Source organism: Pelecanus crispus, chromosome 2, assembly GCF_030463565.1.
Source record: "Pelecanus crispus isolate bPelCri1 chromosome 2, bPelCri1.pri, whole genome shotgun sequence".
NCBI lineage: Eukaryota > Metazoa > Chordata > Aves > Pelecaniformes > Pelecanidae > Pelecanus > Pelecanus crispus.
Genome location: NC_134644.1, coordinates 174,029,909 through 174,047,958, shown reverse-complemented (window position 1 = coordinate 174,047,958; position 18,050 = coordinate 174,029,909). Strand labels below are relative to the sequence as shown.

Below are 18,050 nucleotides of genomic sequence, written 5' to 3'. Positions count from 1 at the left end.
TTGCACTTGGGCTTGTTGAACCTCATGAGGTTCACATGGGCCCAACTTCTCGAGCTTGTCCAGGTCCCTCCGGAAGGCATCCCATCCCTCAGGCGTGCCAACCGCACCACTCAGCTTGGTGTCATCAAACACCATCCACCCATCCATCTCGGGAAGGGAAGGAGCGGCAGTGGCTCCCACGTTGCTGCAGCATCCCCGATCTGTTCTGCCTGAGGGATTTCTGCTTTTCTCACCCAGCAAAACGGCGCTGCCGAGCCGCCCTGGCATGTTGGTTTGCTGCTGGTGAGCGTGCTAGGATTACCGCTCCGGTGAGTCAAGCCCGAGGTGGCTGGGTAAGCATTTCAAAGCAACAGAGTGTTTCAATTAACAAAAGGTCTAACCTCGGAAAGAGAGAAAAATAACCTAATACCCTCGATGGAAAAAGAAATCAGTGAGTAATCTGCTCTGGGATCAGCCAGAACAGGAGGTCGGACACCTGAGCAGCCGTGGTTTTAATTTCTTCTGCTAAATACCCTATTGCACCTGCTGGAAAAAAGCCATGCTCTAGTGGCATGCTCAGGAAAAGGGGATGATGCAAGTGGAGATGGTTGTTTCTGACTTATTCCTCCTGCTTTTGGACACTGGTGTCCAGAGAATGCACCGTCCGTCCCCAGATGCCTCCTAAGTATCTGCTAGGAGAAGCTGTTGAGGTTGCTCTGCTTGCAGCTCTATAAGTTTGGTTTCCTTGCAGCTCTACAGATAAAACATGGGTGTTCCCCGGATGAAAAACTGTTTGCAGCAAATCTGGCCCATGCCCAAGTCCTCCCCTATCCTCCAGCCACCACCTCGTGGTCCCTGCCAGAGGACCAAACCCTGCGCAGAGCAAAGAGGCAGAGCAACGGGTACAAGGCGAGAGGCTTCCTCGCTCCCAGAAAAAGCAAAATTGAAATAATAATACAAACAAAATCCCAACTGAGCAAACTGCTCTTCCCGCACTGCAGGCAGCTGCCTGCCTGGCTCGGCTGCCCGGTGTACCTGTCGTTCTGGTACACGTCCATGCTGCTGTTCAGCTCCTCCAGCTCCTCCTTCAGCAGCTGCAGGTTGGAGTTCACGTAGCTCAGCTCCAGGGCGACCGTCTCTTTGACCTTGTGGTTACTGGTGGCCCTGCGAGACAACAGCGTGTGCATCAAACCTCCCCCATTTTATCAATGCTTTTATTTATTAATGCTTGGCCGCATCGATAAATTAAGTTACCCATCAGTACAATACCACATGCATCCACCCAAACCTTCCCACAGAACCGTGCCTCTTGCTCTGCACATGATCATCGAATGGTTTGGGTTGGAAGGGACCTTTCAAGGTCATCCAGTCCAACCCCCCTGCCATGAGCAGGGACATCTTCAACTCGATCTGGGTGCTCAGAGCCCTGTCCAACCTGACCTGGGATGTTTCCAGGGATGGGGCATCTACCACCTCCCTGGGCAACCTGTGCCAGCGTCTCACCACTCATCATAGAACATTTCTTCCTTAGATCTAGTCTGAATCTCCCCTCTTTCAGTTTAAAACCATGACCCCTTGTCCTATCACAACGGGCCCTACTAAAAAGTCTGTCCTCATCAAAGCCCCATTTAAGTATTAAAAGGCCACAAGAAGGTCTCCTTGGAGCCTTCTCTTCTCCAGGCTGAACAACCCCAACTCTCTCAGCCTTTCGGGACTGGGGAAGACACAGCATCCAGACCACTGTGCCGTGGAGGTTGAGACCAGGCAAAACTCATTACAGTGCTGCACCCTGCTCAGATGAACCTGCTATTTCTGCCCCAGAGCAACCTTCCCCTTGCCCATCCATGCTCCCACCTCCCGAGCAGCTTCAGATTTGGCTATAAGCACCCAAGGTGCTCACCCACACCAAATAAAAGTGCTTTATGGTTGGGTTTGAAGAGGAAAAACTTATTTTTGGGTGCAAACAACCCTTCTGCAAGAGAAGAGGCTTGCTGTGCTCTCCCATTAGTAGAGCTGGACCCTGCCCTCCCTTCCCTGCTCAGGCACGTCAGGAGATATAAACACCAAGGACTGATTTCAGCTGCCCACTCCCAGCAAGACAAGCTCCCAGGCTGATTATAACCTTCTTATCTTCTCCAAAGGAAAGCGGGGAGAGATAACCCAGAGCTGGCAGCATGCAGTTCAGTCGTCAGCTGAAAGGGGCTCCGGCTGCTCGTGCTAAATCACGCCAGGCTCCAGGAAAAACAACATGTGCATGAGCTCTGCTCAGCCAGGGCACCGCTTTCCGCCAGCTTTTGCAGAGCACGTTGCCTTCGACTTGTGTTTTTCGTGGATAACATCCTCCAGGGGCCTTGCCCTGACCTGGCTCAGGGCAGTAGAAGGAGCTACACTGTTTTTCTTTTAAGATGCTGGTGCTTTAGTGTCTCCTCCCCTGACTCCCCTTTGCTGGGATTTCCCAAGACCAATGCATTTTTTTCTTTTAAACAAACAAAGCGAAACCACAGCTGGTCCAAAGATCTCCGCGGCCACTTCCATTTAAACATCCTTCAGCGTTCCAGCAATTCCCTATAGAGTACCAGCACAGTAATGACTTTCTCTTTCCATATAAACCAGTATTTAGTTGCTATTTTAGTCCTCCACACCTCACAACACCTCCAGGACACAGGTGAATCGCTGCTGTCGGTACAATTTTCCTCCAATACCAACTAAAGAGAGTTTCCCCTTCTTGCTCCCAGCTGGCAACAATAATTTCTTATATCATCAATAGCTGACTGGTGCTGATTTGCAACCCAGCAAGACCAGGATAATATTTACATATACACACGATGTATTTCTGACCAGCGCTTTCACCCCTGCTCAGCAGCAGAAAGGACGTAGCACCCAGAAAAGCGTGATTTTGCTCTGCAGGGTTTCTGCATGCACATGCAAGTTTTCCCAGGATTTGTCACCAGGTTAAGGTTTTAAAGCCTAATGTCAATTCAGTTTGTGCTCTGCAAGTGCCACATGCAGCAATTAAGAGCACAGTAACTCTCAGAGAGGTAATTTAGGGGAGCACTCGATCATTTCCATGAGCAAACTCGCACTGAAGGCACTTTGTGTTCCTTGGCCAGGGCGAGCACCGACCTCCACATGAGAACGCAGAGCCTACGTGTCTCCATCAACCTATCAGCAAACAAAAGATTTCTGATTTTTTTTTTTTTTTTTTAATTATTTCTTTTTACAAAACTGGTTTATTGGCAACACCTTTATCTCCCCAATTGCTTCGCTCAGCCCCAGCATTTGGGCAAGAAAGGAAAAGGTTTGCACTGCCTCTGCCCATTTATTTATCCAGCAAATAAACCTTCTTAACAATGTTGAGCAAACACCACGTGCATTTTTTCCAACACACCATTCATGGCAACCTCTCCAGGAAAGGGGACCGATATCCTGAACAGAACAGTTCAGGAGATTATTTTTTTTTTAAAGCACTGAGATTTGGTGGGATTTTTTTTATTATTATTATTTATTTTCTCCAGAGGCAAAGGAACCAGCAAGTTAAGCTGCAAACTCTGCTACAAGCTGGGTGACCTACAGCTGCTTCTGTTTGCATTTAGCACTGGCCTAGAGAGATGCAAAGGAAATTTCTCCGTGCAACTCAAAGCTATCATTTTTAAGCAATAACCTTTAGACTTACAACATAACATCCGCCCCCCCAGCCTTTAATTTCAGGCACAAGCTTGATTGTTGGGTTTTTTTTACACCACCACCACCACCCCCCCCCCCCCCGAAGATTTCACAAGCTCTGAGCACCAGAAACCCACATTATTACTCAGCTGCAAAGTGGACTTGTGGGAGGGAGGAAAAGTGGCAGCAACCAAAGGACATTCAAACTGCTGATCCAGGGAAAAAAAAAAAAAAAAAAAAAGCGCCCCATCAGTGCATTTCCCTGGCCGAGTAATTAAGATGTGTTTTGCGTCACACTTTTGCTCACTCCCCTGCACACGGCTCCAATTCCCGCTGTTTGCGCCAAAACCGTGGCCAGGCACATTTCTGCTGAGCCAGCACATTTTCCCCTATTATGAAAAAAAAAATAAAGGGGAGTCATGTGGAGCAGCACATGTTGGGATTTCATGGCCTTTTTTTAATTAGATGAGGCACGGCAGCCTGGTTGAAGCAGCAGGGTATGGGAGCTGTAACCTCACCTCCCCCAGGAAGCTCCACTGTCCCCATCCACCAGTAAAATACCATTTCTTCCCAGTAAAATACCATTTCTTCCCATAGTTTGGTGGAGCAACTATACTCCCTTCTTCCAGGTGCAATACGCACGTGCCACTGATACTAAATCGTTCAAGTTCAGAAGTGAAAAGTCAATCTTATTTTATTGGGAGAGGGGGAAATATCAAACTGGCCAAATATGCCAAAAAAAAAAGCTATTTTAGGGCAGCCTTATGATATTTTCTTACATTAACAGACCTGCCCACCCTGCATGTGTGCTCCAATATCCTAGAGGAACATGGGATATAGATAAGGAGTTACAAAAAAGGTCATCCTTGGGTTAAAAAAAAAGATAAAATAGCTGCAAAAAGTGGCACGATTGCATGAATGCATCATGAACGCCCTACGGGGAAGGCAGTAACGCGCTGGGCTTTCCTTGTGCTGGATCAGCTGCAGTCTGAAAGCCATGCAAAGGTGCCAACTTTCACTCCATCCATAAATGCATCTTCCAACCAGGTGAAGAGCCACCAGGCTGTGCCCACCTGCAAAGACATACCTGAATTTTCAGATTCTGCTCTGACGGAAGCACTGGGATGGGGATTTTTGGAACTAAAGCTGAATTTGATCCACTTGCTGGGGGTATCAGGCAGGAGAGCCTGCACTCCAAACTCAATCGCAGTTCAACATTTATGCCCATTATTCTATCTGCTCACACCCTGCTTCGTACCGGCCTTCCACGACATTAAAATGATAAAGTTGCATTAAAATGCACAGCATCAGCATTGCGCCAAGTGGAGGGCAGGCATTTCTAGGACGAATGCTGCAAAGTCAAGGGAAGGCTGAGCAAACCCCAACCACAGCCATGGGAGTGCCAACACCAGTTGCCTCGTAGAATCATAGAATCGTTTAGGTTGGAAAAGACCTTTAAGATCATCCAGTCCAACCATTAACCCACACTACCAAGTCCACACTAAACCAGTCAAGGGTAGACTAGACTAAACCATGTCCCAAAGTGCCACATCTACCCATTTTTTGAACACTTCCAGGGATGTGGACTCCACCACCTGTCTGGGCAGCCTGTTCCAATTCTTGACAACCCTTTCTGTGAAGAAATTTTTCCTAATTTCCAACCTAAACCTCCCCTGGTGCAGCTTGAGCCCATTTCCTCTTGTCCTATCGCTAACCACATGGGATGATGCCTCCTAGACACCAAGGCCATATTTCCACCCCCAGCCAAATCCCTGGGCCAGAGGGAAGCTCTGGGGATCCGGACTCACCTGAAGAGGTTTTCTGCTCCCGCTCGCATCCTCATCTCCTTGTTGATCTGCTGATTAATCCGCGCCCGGCGATGCTGCAGTTTGCTGCGCTGGGTCTGGGCAAAGGGGTCGCAGCCCTGCTGAGAGAGAGGGGCAGGGTCTCACCAAACAAACCCACCATTTGGGGATTAAAAATGGCACTTTCAGAGCCCAGCACTGCACTTGAAATAGAAGTTTTATTACCTAATATCACATGTTGCTTACAGCAATTTATTTTCCAAGCTATTCTGAAAAGGCTTCCCAAATACAACCATGACGGCATACAGGAACTAAGCATCTAGGTTCTGGGGTCTTGCCATCCAGACACAAGACAAGACCCCGGGGGCTGCAGATGAGCTCAATATAACCCTTGAGCTTGGGAACAGATGTGACCCTATGTCTATAAGTGCTCCCATCTCCTGCTGGCTATAGGGGATTGAGTGCAGGCAGCAAGTCAAGAGTTCATGGGGGTGGAGAAATGAGTTGCACAAAGCAGTAAATTAAATCCACCCCTGCACCTCCTCCTTTGGCTTGGACTTTCTGCAGACAGGGAAACATGCTTAATCTCTGATTTCAGGAAATAACAGACGGCAATATCGCTCCGTCTCACAGGGGCAAGAGGTTATTGTGGGATGCCCCAGGCAGAGAGGTTACCACGAGGAGGGTCTCCAAATCCAGGGCCACAAAAGCTCTGCCCAAGCAGAGATGATTTCCATTGTGCGAAGAGAAGTTCTGATACGTGAAATGAGCCTCTAAAAGACCCCTGATAAAAAAAAAAAAAAAAGAAAAAACTGTTTGGGAGGGCACAAGGCTGCACAGTTTAAGAGGATGGAGACCTCCAAGTCTGCCTCGACATCAGCACAAAGCACAGGCAGATCCCTCCAAGAACGCATTAAGATCCACTGTAGCACTAAAAGAAATTCCTCAAAGCTACTATTTCGTTTCCTTAGAAAACCTCCATTTGCTGTGCACATCAATCTTACCCTGCTCCCCACTGCTTTACCGCCACCACTGCTAGTGGACCCCTTGCCTCCACATCAAGAAGGAGTTTTGCTACCCAAGAGACTCTACAGAGCTCCGACAATGCTCGCTCTCATCCTGTCCAAAACACTTTCTCAGCTAATTTCTTCCACGTAGAGACCTTGGTGGACTTCACCAGGTCTCACCTCATGCTCCAGGATGGGTCGCAACAGTCTTAAAGCCAACAAGACAGGGGCAACGCTTGGTTACCTCTTCAGAAGACATTGTAAGTCCCAGTGTTACTCTGGGAAACCTTACTTCTAACAAATTATTTGATTTTTCTGGGGAAGTAGGAAAGGAAAAAAAGAAATCCTTGCTCAAAAAAGTATGAGATCAGCTTTGATTAGTAAGTAGGGAACGGAAAATTTTGCATTTTCATGGACTTCAGCTTCCTGACAATTAACTTCTCATATTTGAAGTCCACTAAGTGGTGGCCCCTTTGAAAACGGTCCAGGATTAACATTGGCATTTTCATTTAAAGTGAAAGATTTGAGCTCCTAATTGGTACATTTGAGACCGCGGAATCAGAGTCACTCCATCTGGTCCATAAATCTGTAGGCTTAGTGCTTTACAGTAATCCATGAATTTGTTGAAATTACTGAAGAAATAAGCTGGAAGCAGGAGGCCCCAGTTATTCTGGAAAAGCAATTAAGTGGGATGTTAAGGAAAACACCCCAACAGCTGCACAAATCTTGTGTCTGAGACACTCGGAAACAAATACAGGAAAGGCTGATCCAGAACTGCCACTTCTGGATTTGCCCTGAAGGAACCCATCCATCCTGCACACATTGTTGGCTCCCCAGGGAAAAATCCAGAAATGGAACAAAAAAGGAAAAGGATGAGGAATCCTACACCATGAAGCCCAAGAAGGGACCATGCCAGGTTTTCTCCAGCAAGAAGGAGCTGGGTCATCACTGAACATGGCCCTTGGGAAAAAAAACCCCATCAACCCAACCATGCAGGCAATACTCAAATCTGAGCACCCAGAGGCTCCCAAAGCAAAGGAGACAGCACCAGACTCTTGTCTAGAAAGTAGCTGCTCATGCAGATGTAGTCCAAGATATTGCACAAGTATTTTTTTATTAAAGGCTGATTACAAACATTGTGCTTTCAATGATGTTTCTTCATGCAGTGCAAGACATTAACCTATATATGGAAGTTAAAGCTTAAGGGGGGAAAAAAGAAGCCATAAAAAGAAAGTGGTGCTTATTAAAATTTCAACAGCCCCTCAGGTTTACAGATGAGCGTTGTGTGCACTTGTCAGCTCCAGAGACACACAAGCCAAATACATATGCATATATATCCAAATACATGCAAGTGAGCAGGATCCAGATCCCCTCTCTCTGCCTCCAGAGTGATAAAAATCCATAAAAAAAAAAAAAAAAACCAGCAGCCCCGGTAGCAACTGTTAGAGGTGGAAGGCACCTCTACTCCGCCTCCAGCTCTTCCTACAGGAGCTTTCATCACCTTTGAGACCTCTCCACTTCTTGCAAAGGTTTACTTGAAAGCCATCAGAGAATTTTAAGATTTTTTTTTTTTTTTCCAGGGGGAAGAACAAAGACTACCTGAATAGATGGGCAGGAGGCCAGAGGAACTGCAGATGAGAGATAATTGAAGAGGCATAAATGGAAGGACTATCCAAAAGCCACAGAGGTCCATGAACACCTCCTTGTCTGGAGGTGACACAAGGAGAAACTAAGTAAGAAAAGAAGCAAGATGCAGAGTGGCAGAGTGGCATGACAAGACACTAGGATGGCTCTACCAGATATTAAAAACCAGCATTAAAACCTGTTCACTGTAAAAGCAATTAAGGGGTTTAGCTAATGGAGTTGGCAGCTCTCCACTTCTCCCATGCCTGGCTTGAGACAACCCAAAGGGGCAAAACTGGAGTGGCTACAGTGTCAAACCTTACAACCGAGACCCCTCTCAAGCGCGCAAACAGAGCAGCACTGATAATCATTAATCACTTTGGCTTTCCACAAGGACACAAAGGAGCTGCCCTCCAGGAATGGAGCAGGTCGTGGCCAGCAGGTCGAGGGAGGGGATTCTGCCCCTCGACTCTGCTCTGGTGAGACCTCACCTGCAGCACTGCGTCCAGCTCTGGGGCCCTCAGCACAAGAAGGACATGGACCTGTTGGAGCAGGTCCAGAGGAGGGCCACCAAAATGATCCAAGGGCTGGAGCACCTCTCCTATGAGGCCAGGCTGAGAGAGTTGGGGTTGTTCAGCCTGGAGAAGAGAAGGCTGCGAGGAGACCTTCTTGCGACCTTCCAGTACTTAAAGGGGGCCTGTAGGAAGGATGGGGACAATCTTTTTAGCAAGGCCTGTTGTGACAGGAGAAGGAATAATGGATTTAAACTAAAGAAGAAGATTTAGACTGACTATAAGGAAGAAATTTTTTTACAGTGAGGGTGGTGAAGCACTGGAAGAGGTTGCCCAGAGAGGTAGTGGAGGCCCCATCCCTAGAAACATCCAAGGTCAGGTTGGATGGGGCTCTGAGCACCCTGATCTGGTTAAAGCTGTCCCTGCTCACTGCAGGGGGGTTGGGCTGGATGGCCTCTAAAGGTCCCTTCCAACCCAAAACATTCTATGATTCTATGAATGCTTTCAAGCCCTGATGCAGCTGGGGACCAAACATGGTTCAACAACATCCAGGACATCACAGCATTTGGATTTGCTTAGACTTGGAGAGGGAGGTGCTGAGCTCTTCCCCCTGATATCCGGTGATCAGACTCATGGGAATGGCTCAAAGCTGCACCAGGGGAGGTCAGGAAGCAATTTTTTTACCGAGAGGGTCCTCAAACACTGGAACAGGCTGCCTAGAGAGGAGGTGAATGCCCCAAGCCTGTCAGTGTTTAAGAGCCATTTGGACAATGCCCTTAATAATATGCTTTAACTTTTGCTCAGCCCTGAATTGGTCAAGCAGTTGGACCAGGTGATCATTGTAGGTCCCTTCCAACCAAAACAGTCTAGTCTAGTCTAATCTATTCTCCCTCCAAGAGACAATAAGCTATTTGTAGAGCTGCGAGCTTTTTCACCCCCCCATCTGAACACCAGGTGTCTTTTCAATCTCATTAAATGAGATGGTTATCAATTCCCATCCAGGCTCCTAAGCCAACAGCAAAAAGGTACCGGAAAGTCAGGTATTGAAGCACCTGATGCAATACCAAAGCCTTGCGAGGATGCCGAGTCAGGATCTTGAGACTTGCTGCCCTCAGGGACTTCATGTGATCTCTCTGCACTCTGCTTTCCTCCTCACCCTTCATGAAGTTGGGTAACTGCAGTAACCCATGGAATTGCAGCACATCTTGCCTCAAGAGGATCTGTCATCGGTCCCAAAGCGTCACCCCTGGCTGGTATGGACCAATATAAGCATTATGCCAAGGCCACCATGGGGAATAACCAAGCCTACTCTGTAGCTGCTCCTGGAGCATTGCAGAAATGTTATTTCACAAATATTGGAGCGAGAAGGAAATGCAGCTCCAGAATAAGTTGCTTAGCCCAGGTTAACTTACATATGAAAGGTAACACCATCACAAGCAAAAAAAGGCCATATTAAATCAAGAGGTAGATAGGGGAGCTAGAAAGTCAAGAGGAAAGCATGCCCATCGTCCAACAGCTTGCATTCAAAGGAACCCAACGCTTTGCCTGTGCCTGTACTCTCCAAGTTGCAACCAAAAGCTAAAAACTACAGCACAGAGTTTCTCAGGTAAGCAGTGACAAATTTAAGCATACCTTATATAAAAGGGGAGCATAGGGGAAAAATAAAACCCACCAAAACCCACAGTTAGGTTATAAAAGGGATTTTCCTTGCTTAATTCTTCTTTGTACAAGCTCTTGAGGTCAACCCTTTAAGGTCAGAAGAAAGATATGTTATTTCAACCAGCCTCTTGGGCTTTGGGGTGCAACTAGGGACATCAATAGAAGAGTAAAGTTGGGTGCTTAAGAAGTGGCCAGGTTGAACACAAGATTTCTTAGCCTTCCTAGTTTAAAGCTTTTACAAAGGAAAAGCAAGTGCATAACTCTTCCAGTAAGAGTCCATAAATTGTGTAGCAGCCAGGGAACAGCACAGCTTGTATGTACACAGAGGACAGCGTATGTTAAGCCATGAAAATGAATGAGGTGTGGGTCATTAAGTTATATGAATTGTGTCCAGCTCTGAAGTTTATTGCCTCTGACAAAGCCGGATTAGATGCCAGTATTATTGTAGCAAGACCATTTTATGCTCAGAAGACATCTGCCAAACAACATTGCGTTCAATCCTCAGCATGGAAGGATGACAGCGTTACAGAAAGAGCTCAGCCAGTGCCTCCACGCGAGGAAAAAAAGGGAAGAGGCCGGAAGACCCCTTCCAGAGGAGGCCAAGACAAACAGATGCTCTTTGAGGGATGTCAAGGCTTCTGCCAACTCCAACCCTATCTTTGCAGGGAACATATACAATGATGTAATGGTAGTGTTAACTCCAACAGCTCTTCCAGTTCAAGAGCATCCATCTGGGGTGTTAAATAGGGCAATTACATGGTTATGTTTCCTTCTATAACAAAGTCCTTAATGAATATTTGTTTAGAAATGATCACCAAGCGCACTTTGCACTTCACATCTCCAGTAAACACAAGGAGATGAAGCCTGGATACGTCTTGGGTGATAAGACACACCTAGAGCTGTATTTGTCACCCCAGTGCTGAAACAAGGCCACTGCCTCCCAGCTTTCCCAGCACTAATGAGAGAAAAAACTAATCACCTGTAGGAAGAGGTGGATGCCAGCAAGTCCAAAGGGTAAAGCCACACACGAAGGACTGATTTCTACTCTTTCGTTTCTGCTAGAAGAACAGGAGCTCAGCTGCAACTGAGCAAAACCAAAACTTAAGCACATGAAGCGATCAAAGGACAACTGCAAGCTGTTACCATGACACCTGTGAGAAGGGAAAACACGATCCTAGGACATGCTGTTAAAAAGTTATAAGCGAGAGAGAAATGGAGATGCAGATACAGTTGCTTAAGGGGCTTCTGCATCCCTGTCCAGAGGAACAGGCACAGATCAGAAGTGTGCTGGTAAAAGCCAGGCATGGGTCTCTTCAGAGAAATGAGGAAGGGGTCTGCAGCTGGGAGTTAAGTTATAGTCCCAACAGGGACACAGCAAAAGCTCCCAGATACCTGCAGAGCTTGGCTGGATGACAGGAGGTGCTCCACAGCCTACCTACTGAAACCTGGACCAAGGCTTGCCATCTCCAAGACCAGCTTTAGCCACAAAACAGTCACCACCAGGATTATTGCTGGAGAGTGCCCACAGAATAGCAGGGGAAACCAAATTAGTTTAATTTGTACGTAGACTGGAGACATCCATAATATGGCAGTGATGAAACAAGTCATCACCCGGTGCTGACCTAGGCTATAAAGCTAGCCCCACTGCCGAGCAGACAAGCTTCCCATCCCCAAGGACAGGGAAGTTCAAGGAGAAAGCTGCAAGGGGAGCAGGGCGCCAGCCAGCCTTGTGTCACTGCCATTTGGGTATACAAACATAGGGAGACCCTTGGTGCCAGACAATGCAATATATAAGGGATGAGCTGCTGCTTCAGGGAAGTTGGGCAGTTTTCCCCCACAATTCTCTCTCCTTTTTCAATGAGGGAATCACCTGGTTTCATGGAAACCAAATTATCCGCCCTAGAATTTGTCATTAAGGTCATGCACTACGCAGGGTCAGCAGCACATCTGCACCGCAGTCCTGGTACCCCATGTCAGACCACACAGGCCTGGACCCAGTCTCACAACGCAGAGCGATGTGGTTGATATCAGAAGACCAGAGCTCAGGGACACAGCTGAGGACTAACAGCAGGATTAGGCCCATCTCAGCTTCTGCTGCTCAGACCACCTCAGCAGCTGGTGGATACTATGAATATGTTGAGTGTAGCCCAGCTACATTTAGCAAAGAGACCAACGATGCTCATCTACTACAACCCCTGAAACCTCAACTGCCTTCAACATTTCTATTACCCTAGACTGCTGCATACATTCCTTAAAGCCGTAAGGACTATTTTGTTTTAATTTTATAATTTATCCCTCCTAGGGAATAGACAGCTTAATGCTTTTTCTTTTTAAGGGAGGGAGTCAAAAAGCATCAAGAGTGTTTCTATTCAACCCTCCCCCAGGGAAGGAAGGGGACACGGTTCAACTCTTCTGTTGGACAACCCATTGGGATTTCACTCATTTGACCTCTCCAGCACTGCCTTGCTCCCTCCTCACACCAACCAGTTGCTGAGGTTGGTTACTCAGGGCATAAATACACCACTCAGACAAAATGTCAGGAGCTCTGCTGGAGCCTGGCTCCCCATGACTCACCTCCACCTCATCTCCTCCTACCCCAGCAGTTCCCACAAAAGCCACCCCAGGTGCTCCTTCTACACACACACAGAGAGAACTGGCAGTCAGAATAAAATAAATAATATAAAAAAAACCCCTTTGAAGCTCAAGGCAAAGCCAAGTAAGGCTAAAAAGAAGCCTGAGATATTTCTGCTTGACACCTGATAAGCACGAGGGCCATGCTCCAGCTAGAGCCACAGCAACCTTTGGACATCACCAGTCATCGCACCTGCAAACTGTCCTCTCATCCAGAGGGGAAATTCATTTAGGTAGGACTGGGATTCATAGAATCATAGAATTGTTTAGGTTGGAAAAGACCTTTAAGATCATCCAGTCCAACCATTAACCTAACATTACCAAGTCCACCACTAAACCAATTAAGGGCAGAGTAGTAACCCCATGCCTCATGGCTTGGTGGCTGGACCATGGGCAATGCCAAAGCCATTCCAGATTGGGTTTGTTGCTAACCCTAAAGATCCCCAGCCTTCAGAACTGTCTGCTTTGCGAGCCCTGGGTGCTGGGCTCCTACAGCATTCACCATCACTAAGTAAGCAACCAACCAACCTTTCCAGCACTACCAGTCTGCGCTCATGATGCGATTAAAGAAAACGGCACAGGAAGAAGCATAAAGTGCTAAAGCACAAGGAAACCAGATGGCTTGTGCCCAGAAAGCCTTCAACCCCAGCAAGGATGGTGAACAAAGAGCCAAAGATCATAGAAACATAGAATGCTTTGGGTTGGAAGAGACCTTTTCAGATCATCCAGCTCAACCCCCCTGCAGTAAGCAGGGACAGCTTTAACCAGATCAGGGTGCTCAGAGCCCCGTCCAACCTGACCATGAATGTTGCCAGGGATGGGGCCTCCACTACCTCTCTAGGCAACCTCTTCCAGTGCTTCACCACCCTCATGGTAAACAATTTCTTTCTTATGTCTAGGCTAAATCTATTCTGCTTTAGTTTAAATCCATTATTCCTTCTCCTGTCACAACAGGTCTTGCTAAAAAGATTGTCCCCATCCTTCCTACAGGCCCCCTTTAAGTACTGGAAGGTCGCAAGAAGGTCTCCTCGCAGCCTTCTCTTCTCCAGGCTGAACAACCCCAACTCTCTCAGCCTGGCCTCATAGGAGAGGTGCTCCAGCCCTTGGATCATTTTGGTGGCCCTCCTCTGGACCTGCTCCAACAGGTCCATGTCCTTCTTGTGCTGAGGGCCCCAGAGCTGGACGCAGTGCTGCAGGTGAGGTCTCACCAGAGCAGAGTCGAGGGGCAGAATCCCCTCCCTCGACTTGCTGGCTAAGTGCTTGGGAGGGTCAAGCACCAACTACCAAGCATAATTCAGGCAGAGGTGGGCAACGCCATGAGAGTTGGTCAAGTCCAAGCTGCGCTTGCTCTCCACCAATTCACTAATCAAGGCACATCACAGAATATCAACAGTTGCTCTGTAGTTAAAAACGAGAGCAAGATACTCGCACAGAGACAAGGAACAGCCAAACCTGACAATATCTGCAGCTCTAGGAAGCGCTGACACACAAGCTACCGCTGTCATTAACAGGGGTACCCTTGATCCATGACTCCAACCCTGTGCATTGAGCACATAGTCTCCAGCTGCAGCCTCAACCCCACAGGCTTTACCCAGCAATTGCTTACAACATCTCCCAGTAAAAAAAAAAATAAATAAAAAAAAAAATTAGGCAGGTACTTACTTTTACCCACTCTCAGGAGCAATAATATTTCCTAACACAGAGTTTTGTCCCGAAAAAGGGATGTTTCCAAGTACACAGATGATCCAGCAGCTGGAAAACTTGCTGTAGAAATAGGGTAACTGCAGCATCAAGCTCTCAGCACCTATTTTATTTCCAGAACCACTGAGGTCTAAAAGCTATTTTGATAGAGTCAGAGCTGTCAGCTGGGATTATTGTTCCTCTTTGCAACCCACAAGTTTGAGTCAGGCCAGCACAGGCCAAGTGACCCGGGTTTAGCCACGTTACCCCGTGGGATAGAGAGCAACCCAAAAGCCGGAAAACCACCCCACACACAAAAGGAGGCTCTAAAATTCTCTTTTTTAAAAGATTATCGATCATTTCCTTCTCCTGGCCAAGGGCGTTTCAGAGAGTAATACGGGCTGTTACTACAGGACAACCAGTAGGTCACAAGAAATGCTTTTGCTCCCCGAACATCTGTTTATATAAAAAAGTCCCCACCATGAAACTAATCTCGTGAAGCACTCCGGCTGAAAGCTGGTTTTCTGTGGGAGACATTACCAGCTAAAACCTCTAAAACCTTTTATTGAGAATATGGTTACATCACACAGCCTTTTAACAAATGAGTGGAGGATTAAGGTTTTAAATTTCCCAGAGAAGTGCCCTCACTGCTGGCTAATGCACTCAGCAAGAGGAAGGAAAAATAAAGTGGCGGGGGGGAATAAAAATATGGGGGATGAGGGGTTTTTAAACAGCAAAACCTCCACCCAGAGCTTGAATTTTAGGAGCGTGAAACTGCTCTGGGGAGCTGGGGGAGGCACAGGGCATCATGAAAGCCGGGGCAGGGCGCCAGCAGGAAACAGATGTATTAAATCTTCAGCCCCGGTACATGAACCCTGGCAAAAAAAAAAACAAAAAAAAAAAATTAAAAAGTCACCATCACAGCAGCATTCAGGATCCCCTGCAAGGGAGCAAACTTGCAGTGGCCTCATCCACAGCCCCTGATGCTGTCAGGGGAAAAAAAAAAAAAAAACCAAAAAAGATGAGGCTATATTGATAGTCTTTTTTAAATAAAAACCTGATATCATTAATAGGAAATCTAATCAGCTTTTTTGTTTTTTTTAATTAAAAAAAGTAATCATGTTATGACAGGTGCTGCACATCCCCTGCCAGTTTCCCCCCCCCAAAGCTCTGCAATATTTTCCTATGTTATTCTCCTCCGTGCTACTGTCCGACAGATGCAAACAGGGTAAACCAATTGCTCATATAAGGGGAACAGCGTGTCCATAACACAGAATAAATTGGAAAAAACCCTCCTGCTAATCTTCCAAGTGGCACCTGCTATTTAGACAAGGCCCTGGGTAAACTCCGACCTGGTTTAAGGTTGCAGCCTCTTTAGCTGCAGTCAGGGAGGCCAGGCTCAACAGCCTGGGATCAGATTGATCCTTGTTCGGCAGAAGTTGCAATCTCAACCCTCACTCAGGAAAAAAAAAAAAAAAAAACACCTCTAAAGCCTGAATGAGTTTTGCTTTTTTGGTTGTTGGGCTTTTTTGTTTGTTTTTTTTTTTTTTTAGGTGTGGGAAGAGGTTTTTTTTTTGCTAAGGGGCTGCAGAAACGCAGCTCCCTGCTGAAGAACAAGTTTTGAAAATGATATACTTGCAAGAAGAGCTCAGATTACAGGGCGAACGCGCTGCAGGTTTATAAAGCTGGCTCCCAGGGGACAGACCTAACGGGAGACGCACGCGAACAGCCCCCAAAACTAACGCCGACCCATCCCTTCTCGCAACAAGCAGCGCTCTAAAGCCTCCTCCAGCCCGGGAGCGCGCGTTGCCAACCCAAGGGACGGCAGGGAAAGTCAAGCAGCGGGGTCGGTGGCAGCCTGAGGACAGTCCCCGTTGGTTTCACCCCGCCGTTACTAATTAAACGAGTGACGCCAGCGGAGCTATCGGCCCCATCTCGCACGCAGAGGCTGGCTGCCGTTGCGCCGACTTTCCTCACCGGCAGCTGCCGGGGGAAGAAGGGTGCCAGCGAGCAACACCCTGCCCGGTACCTCCGGCGCTGAGGCGGGGGGCAGGTAGCGCTTGGCTGGACTGTCTTCCTACGGGCAGGAAGGAGAAAAAGCCAAAATATAGGAGAATTTGGTTAAAAGTACTCACTGGGAAGCTTGCAGATGGAGCCAGCGGAGGAAGGTGCGATAGAGCGGAGTTTAAGAGATGATGAGCTACGAGGTAGTTGTGCAAGTTGGCTTATGGGTGAGCGACCGGACACATTTCCACCCCCACATCACACACCAGCCCTTCCCCAGCCAGCCCCCCAGCCACGCCCTGACACCCCCAACACCCCAGTTTTGATGGCCAGGATGGACCTGCACACCCACCCACGGCCTGCAGCACCCACAGCGACCACCATCCCCACGGAGCGGACGGGGATGCCCCATCCCCCGGAGCATCGGTTGGGTGCTTTGCCATCCTGCCCCCACCCCTGGCACCCCACCGCCGTGCCTCACCTTCCGGGTGCTGCCGCTCTTCAGGGCTTGCAGGAGGACGAGGCCACTGGCCCCGTCCCCCTCCCCGGCCAGGCTCTCCTCCTCGGCGGGCATCATCTCCAGGAGCAAAGCATCCACGGGCTGAGCGGGGTGGGCCCGAAAGTGGGGGCTCCTGCCTGACCCCACAGGGCGGCTCTGGGGCTCAGCGTCCCCTCCTCGGGCTGCTCTGGTTCTCCTGGCCTAGCCCCCCACCCTGCTAGCCCCCCAGGGAGGGGGGTTCAGACCCCAGCCCTGTCCTGGGTGGGGGCTTAAACCCCCGCTAGCCCCTACCTTCTGACGCTGCCAACCCCCATGCATCGAACATCTGGCCAGATGCAAGCCCCCAGCCTGCTTCCCCCCCTTGCAGAGCTACCCCAGCTGGGGGGGGCAAACCCTGCAGACCCCCCCCTTGCAAAAACTACCTTAGAAGGGGGGGAAAAACCCCCACAGACACCCCCCCCTTGCAAGAGCTACCCCAGCTGAGGGGTGTAAACCCCCCAAATGCCCTTTGCAAGAGCTACCCCAGCTTGGGGAGGGGGGGGAACCCCCACAGACCCCCCCCTTGCAAGAGTTACCCCACCTTGGGAGGATGACAAACACCCCCAGACCCCCTCTGCGAGAGCTACCCTAAATGGGGGGGACCCCCCAGACCCCCTCTGCGAGAGCTACCCTAAAGGGGGGGAGAACCCCCCAGATCCCCTCTGCAAGGGCTACCCTAAAGAGGGGGGAACCCCCAGACCCCCTCTGCAAGGGCTACCCTAAAGGGGGGGAACCCCCAGACCCCCTCTCCGAGAGCTGCCCTAAATGGGGGGGGGAGCCCCAGACCCCCTTTTCAAGGGATACCCTAAATGGGGGGGACCCCCAGACCCCCTCTCCGAGAGCTACCCTAAATGGGGGGAACCCCCAGACCCTCTTTTCAAGGGATACCCTAAATGGGGGGAACCCGCAGACCCCCTCTCTGAGAGCTACCCTAAATGGGGGGGGAGCC

At 48.8% G+C, this 18,050-nt stretch overlaps 1 protein-coding gene across 1 annotated transcript in view; it reads right to left on the bottom strand.

Annotated features, from left to right (window-relative positions):
* The window catches only part of RHPN1 (rhophilin Rho GTPase binding protein 1), a 32,034-nt gene extending 14,894 nt beyond the window's left edge, over window positions 1–17,140 (bottom strand). Inside the window, 5 exon segments of the mRNA XM_075705734.1 lie at window positions 1,015–1,143; window positions 5,451–5,569; window positions 16,444–16,551; window positions 16,553–16,636; window positions 17,045–17,140. Coding sequence (XP_075561849.1) covers window positions 1,015–1,143; window positions 5,451–5,569; window positions 16,444–16,551; window positions 16,553–16,636; window positions 17,045–17,140 — 536 coding nt within the window.
* Between the last annotated feature and the right edge of the window lie 910 nt (window positions 17,141–18,050).